Source organism: Psammomys obesus, unplaced genomic scaffold (genome assembly GCF_907164565.1).
Source record: "Psammomys obesus unplaced genomic scaffold, mPsaObe1.curated_primary_1811, whole genome shotgun sequence".
In the NCBI taxonomy this organism is placed as follows: domain Eukaryota; kingdom Metazoa; phylum Chordata; class Mammalia; order Rodentia; family Muridae; genus Psammomys; species Psammomys obesus.
In genome coordinates, this window is record NW_026596326.1 from 730,449 (window position 1) to 750,689 (window position 20,241).

Here is a 20,241-nt window from a genome sequence, read left to right on the forward strand (position 1 = left end):
GTGTGTGTGTGTGTGTGTGTGTGTGTGTGTGTGTGTGTGTGTGTGTGTTGTTACTGGGGACTGGATCCAGAGCCTCCTGTATGCTAGGCAAACACTCTACCATTGAATTATACCCCAAGACTTCTGTTTATTTACTTTTTTGTTGTTGTTGCTGTTTTTGAGTCAGGGTTTCTGTGTAGCCCTGGCTGTTCTGGACTTGCTTTGTGGACCTGGCTGGCCTTGAACTCACAGATATTACCTACCTCTGCCTTCCCTAGTTCTGGGATTTAAGCCATGTGCCACCAAGCCAAGCCTGTTCATTTACTTTTTAATTTTGAGAACGGATTTTACTCAGGCCCTGAGATGGTGGTCCTCGTGCCCCATCCTCATGAGCAGCTGGGAAGACAGCACCATGATACCTAACTGCAGCTTACATTTAGTATTCAGTTGGACTAACGTTAGCTAAACACCTAGGCAGTTCACAAACGCATAGGTCCCCCTATGTGCCTGCTTGGGACTGTTAGTCAAGCAAAGGGGTGCCCACAATTAGAGTGAGGTGCCCACAGGAGAGTATGGAGGGGTTTAGCATCCTTGGAGGGCAAATAGGGAGGAAGGAGCTGGCCTGGGGAGAGTTGGGGCTCAGGAGAGCAGGTGGCACACAGAACCTTGGGTGCAGCTCAGGTAACTGTGTGAAGTCCTCAGAGGGCAGTGCTGCCCTGGCTAGGGGCATCCTGGCAGAGACTCCCCATGGGGAGACACTGTCCGCTCTCCCAGCCTCAGCTGCTCATCCTCTATCTCTCCTTGGATGGTTTTCACTGGGGCCCTTTTGACAGGGTTTCTCATCTTCTCATAGCTCCTCCACCCTCCAGCTTTGGGGGCCTCAATCACATGGGTAAGTTAAGGGGTGGAGTTATAAAGAGGATGAGGTCGTCAGATCCCCATTTACACTTTTCTGAGCCTCCAACCCTGTACCTAAGGGTGCAGTGTCCAGGAGAAGGTCAGGGACAGAGTCCACTTCAATACCGGGAAAGGAGACAGAAATAGCTTGAAAGATAGGCGGGCAAAGGAAAATTTGGCAAATGTTGCCCAGCATTTCCAGTCAGGAAAGAGCCCTCCCGGTGCTGTGCCCAAGCACACACACTTGGGGACAAGTGGAGAACAGCCTCCCCCAGGTAACCTACAGGCCTCCTGCCAGGGCTACTCCTCTGCCCTTTTTGGGGTGTCTCCCAAGACTGGCAAGTTCTCCTGTGTCCGTGCCCCACAGGAGTTTTCTTTCAACCTGGGGTGCCCAGCTTTGCATCTGCCTCCCTTTTGCCCTCTGGGTATCTCTGACAGTTTTCTGTATCACCCCTGTGTATTGTGCCTCCTGTTCCCCGCCCCCACGCCCCATGAGTGTGGATTCATTCTAGAGTCGGACCCCAGCTCTGTGGCCCTCTTTCATCCCACGCGGTGGTCCAACTCCAAAGGGGTTGGAGGGTCCCTAGATTCCGTTGCCCCGTTTTTCTTTTAGAATAATCTTCAGGGCCTTTGGGACAAGTCCCCCTTCGTGCCACAGAGGCAGACACCTCACGCTTGTGCTTCTGTATAAAGGACTAAAAGAGAGTGAGGATGCAGAGTGCTTGCCTAATGTGCATGAGGGGAGGCCCCAGGTTTCATCCCTGACACTACCAAAAAACGCCAGAGGCTGAACAGCACCCATCAAGACTCTTGACTCCACACCGCAGAGGATGAGGAAGGTATTGGGAAGCCATGGAGGAACCTGAGGAGGTGGTGACAGCATGCCAGACAGCCATAAGCAAAATGATATCCAGTACTTGGAGGTGTTTCCTAGGGGTGGCCAGGGAAGGCGCTCCTCAGGAAATAACACTGAGGGAGGGAAACTGCCTCAGAGATGGGGGAGGAAAGGGTAAGACAGGGGTTAGAGCCCGGGGGTAAAGAACCAGTCAGGCAGATCTGGGAACTTGGGGACTGAGTGGACTCCAGTGGCTGCCCTAGCCCACGCACCCCAGCCATAGGTTGGCATTCTCACAGAGAAACTCATCTCACTGGACCTAGGGAGGGCAGGGATCTACAGCGGCTCTGCCCGAGTCCCCCAGTCTCTTTAAAAATGCCTCCACATCTCGGCCTGAGTCCTCAGTGGCCTTGGCTCCAGCTGACCAGTACTCATCTGGGCTCCTCACTCCACAATCTGAAAGATAGCCACATGCTAGGTGTTGTGGTAAAGAAACCATCACGTGACTGCTCCATTATTAGGGGGAAGGTTTTCGTTGTAAATAAGGGAGAAAAACCATCCAGAGGCATCTGAGAGAGCCCAGGGGAGAGAGAAACAGAAGTAGACTGGACATGGCCAGGGCTAGGGAAGCAGGCAAGAATAGTGGAGGTAGCCAGAGATATGGGGGTAGGTAGGAAGGGGGAAAAACTTGCTGCTATATAGACAACAAACAGGTACTGGGTAAGAGGGGGGCTGGGTAGGTGAGCAGGGCCAGGATGAGGGCTTGGAAATGTGTAATAAGTCCTGAAGGACCCTGGAGGCCAGCTTTAATATTCAACTACAGGTATATGTCAATGGAAAACCATGTCCCTTTGGCCAGAGACAAAGAAACGGGTCCTTTTATGGATGAAAACCCATTTCATAAGGTCCTGGCTTTTATCTAACCACCAGAAATCCTCTGCAGTCCAGCCTGAGCTTATTTCTAGACATATGGATTACCTGACACCTAACAAATGAATCCAACTGGAGAAAACCATTGCCAAGCCTTGGAGGTAGCCAAGCAGACAGACAGCAGAGGTCCCGGGTCACTCTTCTCACAGAGCCCACCCCATGGCTTAAGTCTCTTCTGCATTCCCCACTTGTCCACCTCAACCTGTTTAAGGCCTACTCACTGATTTCACTGGCAGCCTACACTCCCGAGGGACAACAGATAATTAGCTCACCTGTGGGGAATAACCCAGGAAGGGGCAGCTCAGCCCCTCCCACTCCTGACCCATTTCAAAGATGAGGCTAGGCCCCTGCAGCAAAGATGGTCAAAAGTACTATCCCTGGATTCAGGTGCCAAGCTTTCCCCTTCCCATCATTCTGTGCTTCAGAGGGTGAGGGGCAACAAGGAACTCACGAGAAAGACATTGGCAAGTTCATGGTCTCATTTATTTTGGTAACCTTGTCCTCTGATAGCTCACTTTGCTGTAGGGCCCTACAGAGACACATGTACAAACAGAGACAGACACAAAGACACAGACAACAGACACACAGATACAGACACACACACACACATCCGCCTCCAAGACCCTTCTCCATCCCGCCTGCTGGCAATGGAATGAATGGCGGCAGCTTGGGATCTCCCGTTATGACCCGGATCATGGGACTCTGACTCACAGCCGGCCCAGGCCACCTGACCACAGAGGGCCCTGCCAGGGGGTTCCCCAGCCACCGCAGCCTTGTTTACCTCCCTGGCTGGCCCAGGAACTGGGAAGACAGCCTGAACTGCTCTAGGCAACAGGGCATGCTGGCCTGGCCTGGAACTCAGGGCTTCTCCCTCAAGCAGGAGTCAGCTTCCCCCAGGGCCCCATTTCCTGACATTTCTCTCTCCCACCAGTGACAAAGCAAAGGAGTTCCTGGTGGTTTCCCATTGGCTCAGATGTCCCATAGGAGGTTTGGCCTGTTTCAGGCTTTAAGCGCTCAGGCCATTGGGCTGCTGAGTCATGCTTGGCCAGCAGCTGCCATCAGGACACAGCCCCCCACTCCCTATCTTCATTAGCAGAGAGTCCTGCAGGTGCAGGTTAAGGGGCCTTGTCCTGGGCTATCAGCTTTGTTAGTTCACAAGTCTATGCACTAGCCCACTCCTAGGTTACTTAGCCACCTGTATTGTCATCACTGGTCGCTGCTGCCAGCCCCCCCCCACCTGCCTCTTCTCACTCTTCTCTTATTCTCTCCCATTTCCTGTTGGGGTGCCCCTCCCCACATCTCTGTCTCTCTGCCCTCATGGCCCACTTAGGCCCTAACTCTCTTCTGCTTCTCTTCCCCTGAATCAACTCTTCCATAAAATCTGTTGTGTGAATGGCAATTTTATATAAATACTAATAAATTTGATGGAGGGGGAAGCCTAAAATGGGATTGTCTCCACAGGACAGGGCACAAGGGTGAACCTTCCAGTCACCAAGGAAAAAGAGGTTACATTTGTGTGGCAAATCACTGTCCCTTGCTGAGTCTTCCTAAGAGATGAGGTTCTTCTGTTCCCACAAACCCAGCTCCTAGAGAGACTCAGGGAGAAGATGGGAATCAGGGCATGAGCCCTACGGAGCTGGTCTAGAGACTCTCGACTCAGGGAGATGGCTTGAGCTCCAATTCTGCCCAGCATGTCCTTCTACCACAAGTCTGAGTAGGTCTGAGCTCTGCTGACAGGACCATGACTGGAAGGACCACCTCCATGGTCTGCAGGGTTCCTGTTAGAGGTCATTTGATTTTTACTCACTTCGTTTGTTTTTGAGAGGACTTCCTAAGCCCTCCTGGGCTAGCCTCGAGTTAGAACGCCTCCTGACTCAGCTGAGGTTACAGATGTGTGTCATCATAACAGCTAACAGGTCACTTTTGCCACAGAAAGCAGCACTTCCTGGTTTGGGTTTTGTACTGAGGACTGAACCTAAGATGTCATACATTCCAGGCAGGTGCTCTGTCACTGAGCTGTGACATCCCTCAGCACCAAATCCCCCTTAGCGGCATCCCCTTCTACGTTAAACCCTCATGAGCGCTATCCTTACTGAACTGTATACCCAGCCTTTATTATTTTTATTTTTTTTAAAAACAGCAGAGCCCTGAGGCTCTGAAGTAGACAGTGAGGCTCTAATTCTGACTGGATCTTACAGGCTGGGCAATCTTTTTTTAAATTAATTTAATTTTTTTTTCTTATGTGCATTGGTGTGAGGGTGTCACACCACCTGGGGCTGTAGTTACAGACAGTTGTGAGCTGTCAGGCGGGTGCTGGGAGTTGAACCCGGGTCCTTTGTTGGAGCAGACAGTGCTCTTGGGCACTGAGCCATCTCTCCAGCCCCTTCCTTTATTTTTTGAGAGGCCTCAAGTGGCTGAAGCTGGCCTTGAACTCTTGAGCCTCTTGCCTCTTCCTCCCAAGTGCTACCATCACTCTCTTTCTTTGTTTCTTTTCCAGACAAGGTTTGTCTGTTTAACGGAGTCCTGGCTATCCTGGCCTCGCTTTGTAGATCAGGCTGACCTTGAACTCACAGAGATCTGCCTGCCTCTGCCTCCCGAGCTCACCCCTCCCGGCTAGGATCACTTTCTATTTTGAGACAGTTTCACCAGGTTGCTCAGGCAGACCTTAAACTTGGTGTCCTCCTGACTTAGCATCCCAAACAGCTGGCATCAACAAGCCCGTGGCACAGGCCTGGCTAAAGTTCGGATTTTGGTTCCTGGTTGGAGGGCAGGTGGTCTGATCCCTTTGGCTGTCTGTGAGGCCATTAGGGCCTCACACACACACCACAGACACACACTAATGACTTTAATGGCGCAGGTGTATGTGGGGGTACCGCTGTGGGAACGACTGGTTGCAATGAACAGGCGGTGGCCACTGCTGCTGCTTCCGGAGCCCTGGCCAGGCCCCTACAGGGTGGGTTTGTGGGAAGTCACCAGTGCTTGTCTGACCCTTCTCAACCTGATCCTTGTCAGACTGGGTCAGGCCTAAGGTAAGAAGGCGATGTCCTTTTATGCACTTAGGGCCTGGTCACGGTGGAGGCACGGGAGAGAGAGTAGGGTGGGGGGGCTGCCACCGGGGAAACTAAGCTTCGGAGGGTCAGAACAGCATCTTGTGAACCAGCTTGTTTGTCCTGCTAGTGGCCTCCTGACGGTAGGCACCTGTGTCCTAGCTTCTGCGCTGGGCATCCCCTTGGTTTGGGGACTACACTGCTGAGTCATAGGTAGGCCCAAACCTGAGAGGCACCAGGGCTCGGACACTTACCGGTCCTTTTCCCAACAAGTAGAGGCTGAGGCTGGTCTCTTGGGGTCCCCCATGTACCGTGAGGGAGAGAAAGGGAGTCGTCAGTGAGGGCGCCCCCGGCCCCATACCTGGCAAAGGCCCTGTCGAGTGGGTTCGTGCGGCGGGCCAGGCCAGCCAGCGGGGAGGGGCGGGGCTCACACGGCTACGCCCACAGGAGGCGGGGCTCCACGTTTCCTATAAATACCGGGCTCCGCGGAGCCGCTGCCCAGCTGTTTTGTCCCTACCCAGCAGGCAGTTATGGCTTCCTTCACCGTGAAGGCCTATCTTCTGGGCAAGGAGGAGGCGGCCCGCGAGATCCGTCGCTTCAGCTTCTGCTTCAGCCCGGAGCCGGAGGCGGAAGCCGAGGCCGCGGCCGGCCCAGGGCCGTGCGAGAGGCTGCTGAGCCGGGTGGCCGTGCTGTTCCCCGCGCTGCGGCCTGGAGGCTTCCAGGCGCACTACCGCGGTGAGGAGCAGGGACGGGGCAGCCAGCCTCCCCCCCCCCCCCCCCCGCCACGCTGTGGCAAGGCCTGGGCGAGGACGCGGCGTCCTCCCTCAGGCTCCCCGCGGGGACTGGGTGGTCAGGCGGCCGCTCGGGTTTCAACTGACATCCCGCACTTCGCCCGCTTCCATAACGCCAGGTGCTGGGTTCAGTTAGCCCGAAAGAGCAGGGACCGGGCTGACGTGGAGGAGGGGTGGAAAGGAGTGACGCCGGTAAACAGGCAGCGGGGGGCTGGGTGGGGCGGCCCGGCCCGTGGGAGGAGAGGTCGGGGACCCCGGAACTAGCTCAGTCTCCTGCGCTGGAGTGGCTTGATGGCTGCGTGGGGTGGAGCTAGGAGTTGTTGACATGGGAGAAGTGGCCAAGGCCCGCCCTCAGGGTGGGGACGGTATTGAGACGTTATTGGAGGACTGTTGGTTGGCCAGGTTGGTCGGTTGCTCCTCCCCCTCCTCGCCTCTCTTCCTCTCTCTCTTTCCCTCTCCATCCTGAGATAAGGCCACGTAACCCGATTGGCCTTGAATTCACGAGTGGTTCAGGCTGGCCTCATTCACTAAACCCTGTTGTCTCAGTTTTCCAGTTCAGGGATCACAGGTGTTGATCAGTACTCCTGGACAGAATATTTTCAGTAACGTAGGTCCTGTGCAGTTCACGCAGTAGAAGTGGGTGTTAGCAGAAACAGGTCTCACTTTGTGGCTGGGCCCGCCTGTATATCTCCAAATTGTCCCTCCAAGTTCTCTGATTTATTTTGTAGTAGGGATAATCCTGAGCCTCATGCATGCTAGGCTGTCACTCAACAATTTAGAGTCTCATAGTTTTATAAATTGTTGTGTTTTATGTAATTTTTTTCCTGTTTGTCATTTCCCATTCTTTCCAGTCCCAGGCAGTGGCTGATGTACTTTAGTATTTATTTTACTATTAGGACACCTTATTATTAATGCAGTTTTTGTTGGCTATTCAACACAGAGTTTCTCTGTACAGCTCTGGCTGTCCTGAAACTCCGCAGAACAGCTCTGTACACGACGCGGGCACAATGTAGTTTCGTTCATTCTCTTATTAGTATGTCCAAGTCCCGTTTGTGTTGTGGTTCTTACCAGTACTTTTCTCCCTCTCTGGTACTGGGAGGGAACCCAGGGCTTCGCATATGCTAGGCAAGGACTCCAACTTCCGTGCTGCCTGCCTGGGCAGTACTTCATTTCTCTTTGTGGTGAAGAATAGTGTGTTTGGATGGGTCATGTTTAGCCTGTCTGGTCTCTAGTTGGTGGATGCTGTGCAGTTGGTACCTTTGAGGTATCTCTCTTGAGGTAGCTGTTGCTGAATGGTTACCCACAGGCTTAGCCCAGCCTGCCTATGTGTAGCTTGGCCTGTATGAGGTGACTGAAGACCGTTTGTACTAATAAGAAACACCTGTGTGCTAACATAAACATGAAGCCAGAACAGAGGTAGCTCTACGTTAAGCCCTTGCTGCTCTTCAGAGGACCCAAGTTCTGGTCCCAGCACTCACATTAGCCAGCGCAAGACTCCTCGGGATCTGACCTTGTCTTCTGGCCTGGGTGGGCACATGCATACACATAAATCTGCATGCATAGCGTGAGCACACACATGCATCCGTAAGTAAAAAACAAAACCTAGAAGTAGCCAGACAAGGTGGCACACTGGCAAGGTGTCCCACGCCTGTAACCCCAGCACTGGGAGGCAGAGGCAGGTAGATCTCTGTGCATTCAAGGTCAGCCTGGTCTACAAAGCCAAGGCGCTACAGAGAACTGTTTAGAAAAACAAAAAACAATAGCAAAAAAAGAATGCACAATGGTTTCTAGCCATGTAGTTGAAAGGAGGGGGGCAGGTTAGCCCTTATCTCCTTTCCTTTTGTAGATTGAGGCCTTTGAGGGACTGGGCCAGAACTAGAGTCCTGGCAGAGATCTCCCAGGTGAAAGTGGACCAGGCCTGGTTAGGTATGACCTTGAGGGCATGTTGGCCCGGTGGTTGAGTGGCCGGAGGCTGGGTACACATCGCATGTGCTGGGCCTCCTGTAGTCTTAGGTTGGAGCATACACTCATTCTGCTTGTATCAAGAGTTGCGGCCATCGTGCCACTCGCCCAGCACCCAGGCCGAGTCAGAGTTGCTGAAGATGCCCCCTTAGCACCGGGCTCTGTGCAGTGCAGCACTGTGTACTCAGCAGAGAGGCCTAGAAGCCTTTGCTGTCTGTTGCTGGGAATTGAACCTAAGACTCTGTATGCTAGGCAAGTGCTCCATCACTGAGCTGTGTCCCTGGCCCTGATGTGTTGTTTTCTTAAACAATCTAGATGAGGACGGGGACTTGGTTGCCTTTTCCAGTGATGAGGAGCTGACAATGGCCATGTCCTATGTGAAGGATGACATCTTCCGCATCTACATTAAAGGTAAAGAGCTGCGCTGGGGCACTGCCTGAACCCAGCTGCTAGCTGTGGGACATCCCTCGAAAGGCCAGGAGTCTGAGTTGTCTAGGACAAGGATGCGCTCTGGTGCCCGGGGGCTGCCAGGGGTAGACATGCTCCTGCTGCGTGGGCCATGAGTGTTTAACAGGTGCAGGGCCTGGACCTCCTGGCTCCTAAGTGTCTGGCTGGACTCCGACCAGCAGGGCTGCAGTGACAAGCAGGGGAGAACCTAGGGCCTTGCTCTGATAGCTTTTGTCTCCCCCTGCAGAGAAGAAGGAGTGCCGGCGGGACCATCGTCCACCCTGTGCCCAGGAGGCATCCCGGAACATGGTGCACCCCAATGTCATTTGTGATGGTTGCAATGGGCCTGTGGTGGGAACTCGCTACAAGTGCAGTGTGTGCCCAGACTACGACCTGTGCAGCGTCTGCGAGGGGAAGGGCCTGCACAGGGAGCACAGCAAGCTCATCTTCCCCAACCCCTTTGGCCACCTCTCTGATGTGAGCTGGTTCTCTGCAGTCCTAGGGGCGGGGGTGGGGAGGGCTGGAGACCCTGACCCCTCACTGCCTTGTCCTGCTTTCTCCTGCCCAGAGCTTCTCTCACAGCCGCTGGCTTCGGAAGCTGAAACATGGGCATTTTGGCTGGCCTGGCTGGGAGATGGGCCCTCCAGGGAACTGGAGTCCACGGCCTCCTCGGGCAGGGGACGCTCGTCCTTGTCCCACAGCTGAGTCGGGTAAGGCTGGTACTTGAACTGGATGCCTAAGCTCACTAATTTCCACATGTGGCATACCCTGCCCTGCCAGGCTGTCCTTCTGAGATATGAGTAGGTGGCTGGATTTCTAGAATGTTTTCTTTTGTTTTGGGTTAATTCAGAAATACCAGGGCCAGAGTTGCTCAAATCTTTAAAAATCAAAACCAAAAATTCCATGGTTACCAAGCCTCGTATGGTGGCACATAGACGTAATCTTAGCGCTCAGGAGGTAGAGGCAGGAGGAACAGAGGAGTTGAAGGCCAACCTTGGCGTAAGACCCTGTCTCAAAAACCTAAAAGCAAAGACCTTATAAGTAGCTCCTCATTATAGATTTGGGGATTCTGCCTTTTAATTTTTAATTTACTTTTCCCCCTTGAGACAGGTTCTCTCTGTAGCCCTGGCTAGCCTAGAACTCATATACCCCAAGATGGCCTTAAACTTGAGATTCTTCTGCCCGGCATCTGGAGTGCTTGGGTTACAGACATGTGCCAGCACAGCCATCTGGGATGTTTGGTTTTGAGTAAACAGCACATCTAGAACAAGGTCAATATTTATCTAATGTCTGTACTGAGCCTCTGGTACAGAAGCCAGAGAGGCCCAATATGTGACCCACTTGGGGACCAAGGGTGCAGAGTGGGAGGGTGGAGGAGAAAGCACCATGTGTACTCAGGGGTCCCAAGACAGTGATTACTGAGATGATGGGAACCTTGACACACAAGCCCTGGGGCTTCGAGGGGCGGCAGAGTCACAGAGTTAGAGGTCCTCTTTCTCCTTGTAAAAATCAACAGCTTCTGCTCCATCAGAGGACCCCAGCGTCAATTTCCTGAAGGATGTGGGGGAGAGTGTGGCAGCTGCCCTCAGCCCTCTAGGTGAGTGATCTTCCTTGCCATCCCATGAGACACCCTCGTGGCTTGGTTTTAGTTTGGATTTTATTGCTGTGGAGAGACTATGACTATGGCAACTTTTATAAAGGAAAGAGTCCATTCTAGTCCCGACTGGAAGCATGGTGGTGTGCAGGCAGACATGGTGCTGGATGAGGAGCTGAGAGGTCTACATCCTGATTGGTAGGCAGCAGAAAGTGAACTGGATTGAGCTTCTGAGGCCTCAAAGCCCACCCTGCCTAGTGACACAACAAGGCCACATCTACCCTCACAAGGCCACATATCCTAATAGTGCCACTCCCTGTGGGCCTGTGGGGGTGATTTTATTCAAACCACGACATTGACTCAGTATGCAAGTGGCCTTTGGCAGCCTTCCCTGGCATGCTGCAGAGGCCAGAGCAGATACGTGCTGGACACCAGCAAGGTTTTGTTGCATAAAATTAACTTTTGCCAAGGACTGGAATGGGTGCCTCAAGGTTGAGATCCTGGCTGGTTATTTTTCCACACAAAGCAGAATGAGCCGGTGGGGAGGGAGAGATAGATTAGCGGATGGATTAGCTTATCACAGTCTTTAGGGTAACAGCAGCCAGCTTTTTCTTAGCCAAGTGAGTTGCATTTGTTTAGACTTGTAAGCAGGCGGTTTCTTCTTTTTTCTTTAATTAAGGTCTCACTTTAGTCCAGGTTGGGCTAAAGCTCTGTGTAGCCCACGCTGTCCTTAAACTTGTAGAATTCTTCCTGCCTTGGACTCCCAAATACTGTGACTTCTTTTCTTTCTCATTTGAGAACTTGAAACCTTTCTGAGAGGAGGGAGGTGCTACAGGAAAGTGCTCTGGGTCATGCCTGGCTCTGTGCAGAGGGCAGAGGAGGTCTGCCGAGGTGGGAGCATGGCATCACCTCAGCACTCTGACCTTAGGCACTGCTTCTGAGGCATACTGATGTGGTTCAGAAAGTGCTTGCCCACATCCTGTTACTATGCCTGCCATGTTAGGAGGTGACTACGGGAGCCTGTGCGAAGGCTGTGTCCAGTGTCTGGAGAAATGCCGATGAGAGAGGTCCCCTAATCATACCAGTGCCCTCCATCTTGTAGCACCATGCATGACCACCACTTGCTGTGAGCTGAGGCCATCTTTGCTCATGCTGCCCAGGGCACAGCTTTGAGGCAACAGTGACATCTTGGCCTTGAAGTTAATTTGAACAACTTAGGTTGAGATGTGCTCTGTGGTAGAGTGGAAGGATCCTGTGTTCAATTCCCAGCACCAAAACTATTTGGCAGTGTAGATTATTTTGCAGTGCTCAGAGGCCCTCTGGGAGGATAAAGACCTTTGAAGTGTGCTAAGCACTGGGATCCCTGGGGCTGCACAAATCAGCAGTTTCCAGGAAAAAAAAAAAAAGACTCTGGGTAGTTTGAACTGAGGTAGCTTGAGCTCTTTGAGCTCTTGTGGAAGTAATAGGAGTTTTCTGTTCCACTCTCTGAGGAACTAAGCATGGAATGGCTCATGCTAACTGCCTCTAATGGATTGTGTGAGGAGAGCAGAGGGAAGGAATTGGCACAACCTCCCATAAGGCAGAGGCTGGGTGAGCTAGAGCCAGGGCCTTTTATTGATAGGTGTTTTGAGAACCAGCCAGGAAGGACCAGCACTGTTTGGCTCAGAGGCTGTTGTCACTAACACCAGGGCTTTCTTAACTGGATCTTTGAAAAACACAGGCTTTGGGGACAGCAGATCACAGACCATCAAACATTCCCTGAGCCCTATAGTCTTGGGGTTTCATTATTCTTTTAAGAAACCCCCAATTCAATAAAGCTCTGATCCTGCCCTGTACTTGCTTAGAAAACCATGGGGTGTGGGTGTTTGGGACGGGGCTCAAGGGATGTTTTGGTTTACTTCAGCTTTCTGTGTGGGTGGCTCTAGAGACAGAACCCAGAGCTGTGTTGTGCTTGGCAGGCAGTCTACCACTGAGCAACATTTCACCCACATGGTAGGAGAGAACTGAATCCTGTGGCTTGTCCTCTAACCTCACATACACAACTGTTAAAAAAAAAAAAAAAAAAAAAAGTTGAATAAGAAGAAATGGAGGGCAGGGAGTAACCTAAAGAGAGGCAACTGTACAGGGAACCCTTGTAAGGAGCAAGACCCTGCTGGGCATGATGGTACATGCCTTTTGTTCCAGCACTAGGAAAATAGCTACTCAGAACCGTTGAGTTCCAGGCCAGCCTACTCTACATAGGAAATTCCAGGATATCCAGAGCTACACAGTGTCAAAAACAAAACAAACCCAACAGCTAGGCAGCTGTGGCACACACCTTTAATCCCAGCACTTAAGAGGCAGAGGAAGCCAGATCTCTATGAGTTTGAGGTCAGCCTGGTCTACAGAGCAGTTCCAGGACATCTAGAGCTATATAGAGAAACCTTGTCTCGAAAAAACCAAAAACCCCAACAAGACTCTCTTTCCTGGTACTATGAAGTATGAGAGGTGGGCGTAACAGGCCAAGGCACAAGCAAGCGCTAGAAGACCTTTCATAGGAGTCTGTCAGAGAGCTCTGGGTCCACACAGCCAGCTGATGCCAAGTACCAGCCCTTTCATGTTCAGTGCTTGAAGCGTCTGACTCTGAGAAGTTTTTTTCGACATAAGCTAAGGCACCAACCTGCAGTGGGCATCAGAAATGAGCAGGGGAACAAGGGCCCAGCATTTCAGCCTCCCTAGCCTGAAGAGTCCCTGTTGAGGGGAGGCCAAACACCGGACAAAGAAACCCAGCTCCTGCAGCTGGCTTTCCCCAGTGCCTGTCTCTGGACACCTGCATGTGTAAAGCTGACAGTGGCCCTGGTCCTGTAGACAGCTTCTTGCCTCTAGGATCAGAAGCCACAGATGACTGGCCAGTGAGAAGAGCCTCAGCATGTGGTAAAGTATGCAAGGAAGGTGAACGTGAGTGTCATTCTGGAGAACAGAAAAGTATTAGATTTATGAAAAAGCACAGGTGCCATAAAAAAATCTAACAAAGGAAATAATAAGATAATGCTTAAAACTGGCTGGAGGGGGCGCAGTGTTGCTCCTGCAGAGGTCAGGTTCAGCTCCTCGCACCCACATGGTGGCTCACAATTGTGGAGTCACTCCAGCTCCATATCTGCTGCTCTTTTCTGACCTTCATGGGCATTAAGCACACAAGCGCACACACACACCACACACACACACACACACAAACTAAAATGAATTAATTATAATACAAAAATACTGAGTGACAGAAAGCTTAGGTTCTGAGTATGTCACAGGAATGCCCTCTGGGGACTCCTCCTGTGAGGATCCAGCTAACCGTTGCTAAAAAGTATCAGTTAAATCACATGTGCCTGGCTGTCTGGAGGAGGGCCTGACCACTGAGAGTGCTCTCCAAGGAAAAGCCAGGCCTGATAATCATGAACCATAGAAAATGAGAGACTGTGGAGAAGAAGCAGGGAGTTAGGAAGCAGGAGGAGAGATATACCCTTGACAGTTGAGAGAAGACATACATCCTAGAAACAAGCCACATTTACATCGTGCTAACAGCGTAAACACTGCTGTAAATAAAAAATGGAGTATTAGGCTATACAATGCTTGTTATTAGCCCTATAATTATCATGGTGGTGTTATCTTAACCCACTATCATAAATAATAAGGCACAGACACCTTTTAGATTTTATAATTGCCTTATTTACCTTGGGCTGGGCAGATTTTCCTGCCTACACTGTCTGAATTACCTCACCATCCTCCCAGCCCTCATCCAGTGCCATCCACCTTAACCATCTATCACCCATCCATAATCTTATAAATACTTGCTTTTATTCTTCATCTGGGTCTTTTCACACCATTACTAGAGTCCTTCCTCCCAGCCCCAAGTTTCTTCTCCAGCTAACCCATTGTGGCATCCTTCCTCTCTTCTGTCTCCTGTGATCCTCTCTGTCCTCCAAACCCAGGAACCTTAGCCATGCCTACCCCATTCTGCCCTGCGTAGGTATAGGCTGTTTAATCAATCAGATATGTCTAAGGCAGGTTTACAAAACAAAGATAGGTAAGATGGGTGTAACCAGATCTTAAGAGCCAGTAACGTGTCAGACCAAACTCCAACAGCACTGGATGCTTTTTTCTTTTTTTCTTTCCTGCCAAGAGTTGCCTCCTAAAAGGATGGGGAAAAACGAGGTAAATATTGACAAAGTAGGAAATAAACAGATGTGAACTTGAATCAGGGGTCCTGAACTGTGGGGGTTGAAAGGCCTGGCCTCTGCATCTTGCTCTGCTGGGTTGGGAGAACAAGATTTCTTATAGATGAACTCTGTGGTTTGGAGAAAAGGAAAGGACCGATGTGATGGATGGGCTTATTAGCAGGGTTGGGATTGGAGAAGGAGCTCAGCTGTTCGTTTCTGGCCCTTGGGGTTGTCCTATCACTTGGTTATCTGGTCACATGTAGAGCTATGTCTATGTGGTTCAGGGGTTGAGTCCAGCCACTGTATCCTTAATGCTGACTGCCAGTGTCCTCATCCATATGCTCTGCTGGGGACCAAGTCTGAAAGGACTTCCTCAGCCCACAATGCCCAACTCTCTGAGATGCAGGAAAGGCCTCTGGACTAGACAGCTCAATTCTTCCTCCTCTCTAGGCATTGAAGTTGACATTGATGTGGAACATGGAGGGAAGAGAAGCCGGCTGACACCAGCCTCCCCAGAAAGTTCCAGCGCAGGCACAGAAGGGAAGAGCAGTACTCAGCCAAGTAGCTGCTCTTCAGAAGTTAGCAAATCGGATGGGGCAGAGGAGGGCCCTGCACAGTCTCTGACAGAGCAAATGAAAAAGATCGCCTTGGAGTCAATGGAACAGCCAGAGGTAGGTCTCCTGGCATCCCAGTCACAGCTCCAGCCATCTTGCAGCCTGAGGGATCCCATTCTCCTTGCTCTGCCCTTGGGGTCTTCAGTCACCTTGAGCCATCTGGTAGAATTCTGTGGAGAAAATCTTACTTGGATCTGGATCAGGGCATTTACCTGATGTCCATGAGTTTCCGGGTTCAGTCCCTAGCATCATGAAAACCAAAAAGAGGTTTGTTTTTTTGCAGGCCACTCTCCAGTGCCTGGAATGTGGTACACTTTGCTGGGAGCAGATAGTGAGGTCATACCTGTCAATCGCTTAGGCCCCTGTGCTCACAGCAGGTTCTATTCCAGGAACAGATGGAATCTGATAACTGCTCAGGAGGAGATGATGACTGGACACATTTGTCTTCCAAAGAAGTGGACCCATCCACAGGTGAACTCCAGTCTCTACAGATGCCAGAATCAGAAGGGCCAAGCTCTCTAGACCCCTCGCAGGAAGGACCCACAGGTCTAAAGGAAGCTGCCCTGTACCCACATCTCCCACCAGGCATGTGGTCACCATGTTTCATTTTCCTTCGTTGTTTTTAGACTATCCTGTCCTGTCTGGTCTTGGCAACACAAAAAGGGTAGCCCGGCCTGGGTTGTTGTTGTTTTGTTTTGTTTTTTAGGGTATTACCTAGTTGTGTAGTCCAGGGTGGCTTTGGGATTATGGGCTTACCTGCAGCACACTGCCTACTGGGGCTGTCAGCTGACATCAGAGAAAACTAGAACCTGGCTCTGACCTCTTCTGTCTACGCTGAGTAACAGGAACTTCATCTCATTTTAGGAATTTCAAAACCTCCATACCCAGGTGTTCTGAGAAGGCAGGTGTAAGGAAACACTGGCTGCGGGCTGCCTTGCACCATGCAGTAGACTCAGATGGACTCACCTTTCCTCAGGGGTTGCAAAGTTTAATGGCAGGTGCCACAGCCAAGGCCCCCGTAGAAGCCGGCAGAAGTGTGTGTAAATAGCTGGACAGGGATGGGCAGTCCCAAGGGGACACGTTGCAGAAAAGGCAGCCCAGCTCCCATGTCCTAGAGCAGCAGGGTTCAGGTGGATTACTGATCTCTGGGCCAGATTTGGCCTTTGGGCTTCAAAGAGTATTTACTATATGAAATGGGCAGCAAACTGAGGGGGGGGGGGTAGCCTGTGTGAGTCTGGGGAAGTGCTATTATGAGTTCAAAGCCATCCTGGCTACACAGACCTTTGCACCTCCGTGGCAGACTGCTTATCTCATATGCAAGGCTCTGGGCTAGAGTCACAGCCTGCTTTAAAAACATAGGCGGGGCCAGGGGAACTGGAAAGCTGGCTCATCTGACCAAGTGCTTGCCGAGCAAGCCCGGGGCTCAGAATTTAGGTTCTCAGAACCCATGTAAAAATCCAAGAGCTGGGCAGCTGTGGCGGCTTCTATAGTCCAAGCCCGTAGGACACAGACCCTTTTACAAGCTGGCTAGCTGGGATTGTAAGCTGTGGGTTCACTGAGACACCCTAACTCAGTCAGGTGGAAGACTCCTACTTCAGCCTGGGCCTCCAGACCTTCACACACACATATGCACCCACCGGAACATGAGCACAAGCGATGCATATGCCAAGTAACAGAGGGCGGGGAGTCACAGGCAGTTAGAGAAGACTCACTCATCATCTGTAAAGGGTTTTTATTTGGGTTGGTTTGGAGATGATGTCTCATTGTTGCCCAGGATGTCCCTGAGTGATCTCCCTGCCTCTACCTCTTACGTGTTGGGACTATAGGCTTGAGTTACCACATCTGGCAATAACATATTATTGGAAAATAACTACATTCATTTGTCTACGTGCCTTCTGGCTGTTTCATGCTTCATGGCAGAGTTGAACAGTTGTAATGGAGACTGAAAGGTCACAAAGCAAGCTGTTTGGCCCTTTAGCTGGCCTCGGAGGTTCCTGTAAGGCTCAGCAGCGAGGCTCTCCTGGCAGGCAGCAGCTGCCAGGTTTTGAGTGCTCCAGGGATCCTTACTTCCTGTTTTGTTTTGGCAGAGGCTGACCCCCGGCTGATCGAGTCACTCTCCCAGATGCTGTCCATGGGTTTCTCTGATGAAGGTGGCTGGCTCACCAGGCTCCTACAGACCAAGAATTATGACATCGGAGCTGCTCTGGACACAATCCAGTATTCAAAGCACCCTCCACCATTGTGACAGTGCTTGTACCCAAGTCCCGTAACCCACCCCTTTGTCTTCTAGTTACCCTGAGTAGAGCAGCAGGGCCTCTATAGGGCCAGGTTCTTGGCATTCTTCCAGAGTCAGCGGGTGGGAATGTTTGAAGCCTTTTAGGCAGTAGGAAAGTGACACGAGGGGAAAGTTCCAGGTGTGCGCATGCTGGTGCCTGAGGACAGAGCTAGGTACCTGTGGGTGGCCTTCCTCTGCCTTCCCTAGGCCTGGCCTTGCCAGGGAGCTGCAGAGGCAGACTGCACTCCTATTTGATCTTGCCGCCAGCATCATACCAACAGTCCAGAGTTCTTGCCTGATGGCCTTCTGTTTCCTTTGTTAGAAGTGATTAACACACTAATAGTTATTTTCAATAAGTAAAACAATTATGTTAAGAGGGGGCTGTCCACAGTGAGTCAAAGTGGTAGGCAACTGGGGCCTATGGCTCCTGGGGATGGAGAACTCACATGAATCTAACTGAAGGGTCTCACTATGCACTGTTTCCCTTTTTAATGACCACACTTCAGTTTTTGTGTTTAATGTTGATGCTTAAAGAAAACCCCATGTATCTTCCTCTGACTCGATGTTTAAGTAACCTGTAATAAAATGGCATATGCACTTTAACCAACCATGTAGTCCTTATTAGTGTTGTAGCAAGAAAAATAATCTGTTTGTTTGACAGGCATGTTTATTGTTGGGTTATTTGTTCCAAAGCACCCCCATCTGTGAGATGGAGGACTGGCATAGGACCACATAACAGGGATCAAAGTGAAGGCTACAGGTCATCCTCAAAGTCCTCTCCAGTTGTAAAGAGGTTGTTCAGTTGCCTGGGTGGGGCTTTCTGTGCTCCTTGAGCCAAGGGCCTTCCATCTGCTTGAAGAGTCTCCGTAGCCCATGGCTGCTCTGGGGTCTTCCTGCCAGGCCTGTCTGGGCCAGATGTGGTAGTGTGAGTAGTTTGAGGAAGCTGGACAGTGGCAGGGGCCCTGCTGAAGTGGCCTTCCCCTGGAGTATTGGTCTCAGCAGTCTCTTGCTCAGCTCGTGCTGGGTCAGCTAGCCTGGAGCTCTCCTGCATAGAACTAGATGGTTTCCCATCCACATGTGTGGTACTCTCAGGTGACAAGAGAAACCGTGCCCATTTAGAAGATGGGGTGTTAACCTGCAGGACAGAACTTGGTAGTTTCCACCTGGGAAAACCAAGCTCCCTGACATGGTTCGTAGTACTGAGGGCAGCGGTGCTGCCTTGCTGCTCCATCCCAAACAGGCCAGGAGAGTTCTGAAAGAAACCAGAGAAAGGGTTCCGTTCAGTTTGGCAGGACCCTCAGAGCTAACCTGCTTCCTACATAACTGCTGGCTAAGCCCTGCAGGTTAGGGACACACTGTCATTGAGATGTTAGCAAATCAAAGTTTATAACTGTCCCCGCCTTACTTAACCTGACCTGATAAATCCCATGACTACATTTTCCACATAAAAGAAGATAAACTGCCATTGAGTGAATCGTCTCCTGGGAAGCTTTGGGTCAGGTCTGAGCAGGGAGGAGCCTAGACACCCACCACCTAGAAAGATGCAGTCTATGAGGCCTGCACATTCCCAGTCGGCCAGAACATCTCTTCAAAGCTGGACTGAGGTCTCTATGGGATGTGACAAGGTGCTAGGCCTGGCGTGTCCCAGCTCAGAAACCAAAAAAATGCACAGGAAACTTGGTTTCACTGCTTACCAAGAAATTTGACAGCAACACTGGATCTCTGCACCATGACTGCTCAGATGATGCTGAAGAGACTGTGACCCTGATTGCTGATGTTGGCTTTACCACTGAACTTGCTGTGAACTCAGAAGCTTCCAAAGTCTTAGTTCCTCTAGAACCACAGACTGGTGAGACTGAACGCTGACTCAGCTACAGTGTTTGGTCACCATAAAGGCTCTGCAACTTACTACCATGACTCCCGAATCAATGGGACTATACATACTGGGAACACTAGGTAGTTCATTAAATGTCAGAAATGGAACTGTCTCTTGGTTTGGGCCATGCTCGGCATGTAGTCTGAGGCTGAGCTGGGCAGGCCTTGGCTAACCTCTTAGGGACAGAGGGGCTGAAAGAGCAAGAACCCCATTCCTAGGCTTCCATAGCAGTGCAAAGCAAAATCTCCACTCAGCTGTGCTGAATGTATTGCAGGGCCTGCTAGGCCTGAGCATAAGCACACTGTGTGAAAGAGCAGTGCCCTTCCCTGGAAACGTAGGGCAACTCCTTTTGTGAGCAGGTTAACCAAGTTCCTCCACTCTGCAGGATGAAAACAGTCTTGCTTAGACCTTCCTTGACAGTCTTAGTTGGCTCCAAGGTTTCAAGGTTTTCCTCTTGGCTGTAAGTTAATTGCATGGGATGATGGCCTTGATGATATCTTGCTGTATGTCAGAATGGCCTTGAATTCATGTTCTTGCCTCAGCCTCCTGCTGGGATAATGGGCTCAGGAATTGGCCATTTTTGGTGGGGAGAGGGGCCAGAAACAGCATCTACCATGTACCCTGAAACTTGCTTTGTAAAGTAGACTGGCTTTGAACTCAAACAGAACAATCTGTGTCTGTCTGAGTGCTGAGATTAAAGGTATGTGTTACCATGCTTTAAGCAGAAAAGACAAGAATCTCACGCTGGAAGTTGGACTTTTTAGTATATAAATCTCCTATCATCAACTGTGAAGAAAGATACTATTC

The 20,241-nt window shown here is 51.0% G+C and overlaps 2 protein-coding genes across 2 annotated transcripts in view; one reads left to right on the top strand and one right to left on the bottom strand.

Annotated features, from left to right (window-relative positions):
• The first annotated feature begins 6,180 nt into the window (after positions 1-6,180).
• Positions 6,181-18,161, top strand: Sqstm1 (sequestosome 1). The gene is made up of 8 exons (XM_055597199.1): positions 6,181-6,423; positions 8,757-8,852; positions 9,136-9,365; positions 9,457-9,598; positions 10,405-10,485; positions 15,120-15,340; positions 15,673-15,868; positions 17,371-18,161. The coding sequence occupies exons 1-8, from the start codon at positions 6,219-6,221 to the stop codon at positions 17,526-17,528; spliced, it is 1,329 nt and encodes a 442-aa protein (XP_055453174.1). The 5' UTR covers positions 6,181-6,218; the 3' UTR covers positions 17,529-18,161.
• Positions 17,996-20,241, bottom strand: part of Mrnip (MRN complex interacting protein) — a 28,926-nt gene continuing 26,680 nt past the window's right edge. The window contains exon 7 of the mRNA XM_055597200.1: positions 17,996-18,810. Coding sequence (XP_055453175.1) covers positions 18,313-18,810 — 498 coding nt within the window. The 3' untranslated portion in view covers positions 17,996-18,312. The remainder of the gene's footprint in view (positions 18,811-20,241) is intronic.

Bases quoted from the DNA above. Each gene is read 5' to 3' on its own strand.
- Sqstm1 (XM_055597199.1), top strand. From the start codon at position 6,219: ATGGCTTCCTTCACCGTGAAGGCCTATCTTCTGGGCAAGGAGGAGGCG. The intron at 9,599-10,404 runs GTAAGGCTGGTA...AAAAATCAACAG, and splicing joins TTGTCCCACAGCTGAGTCGG to CTTCTGCTCCATCAGAGGAC. The intron at 15,341-15,672 runs GTAGGTCTCCTG...GTTCTATTCCAG, and splicing joins AGTCAATGGAACAGCCAGAG to GAACAGATGGAATCTGATAA.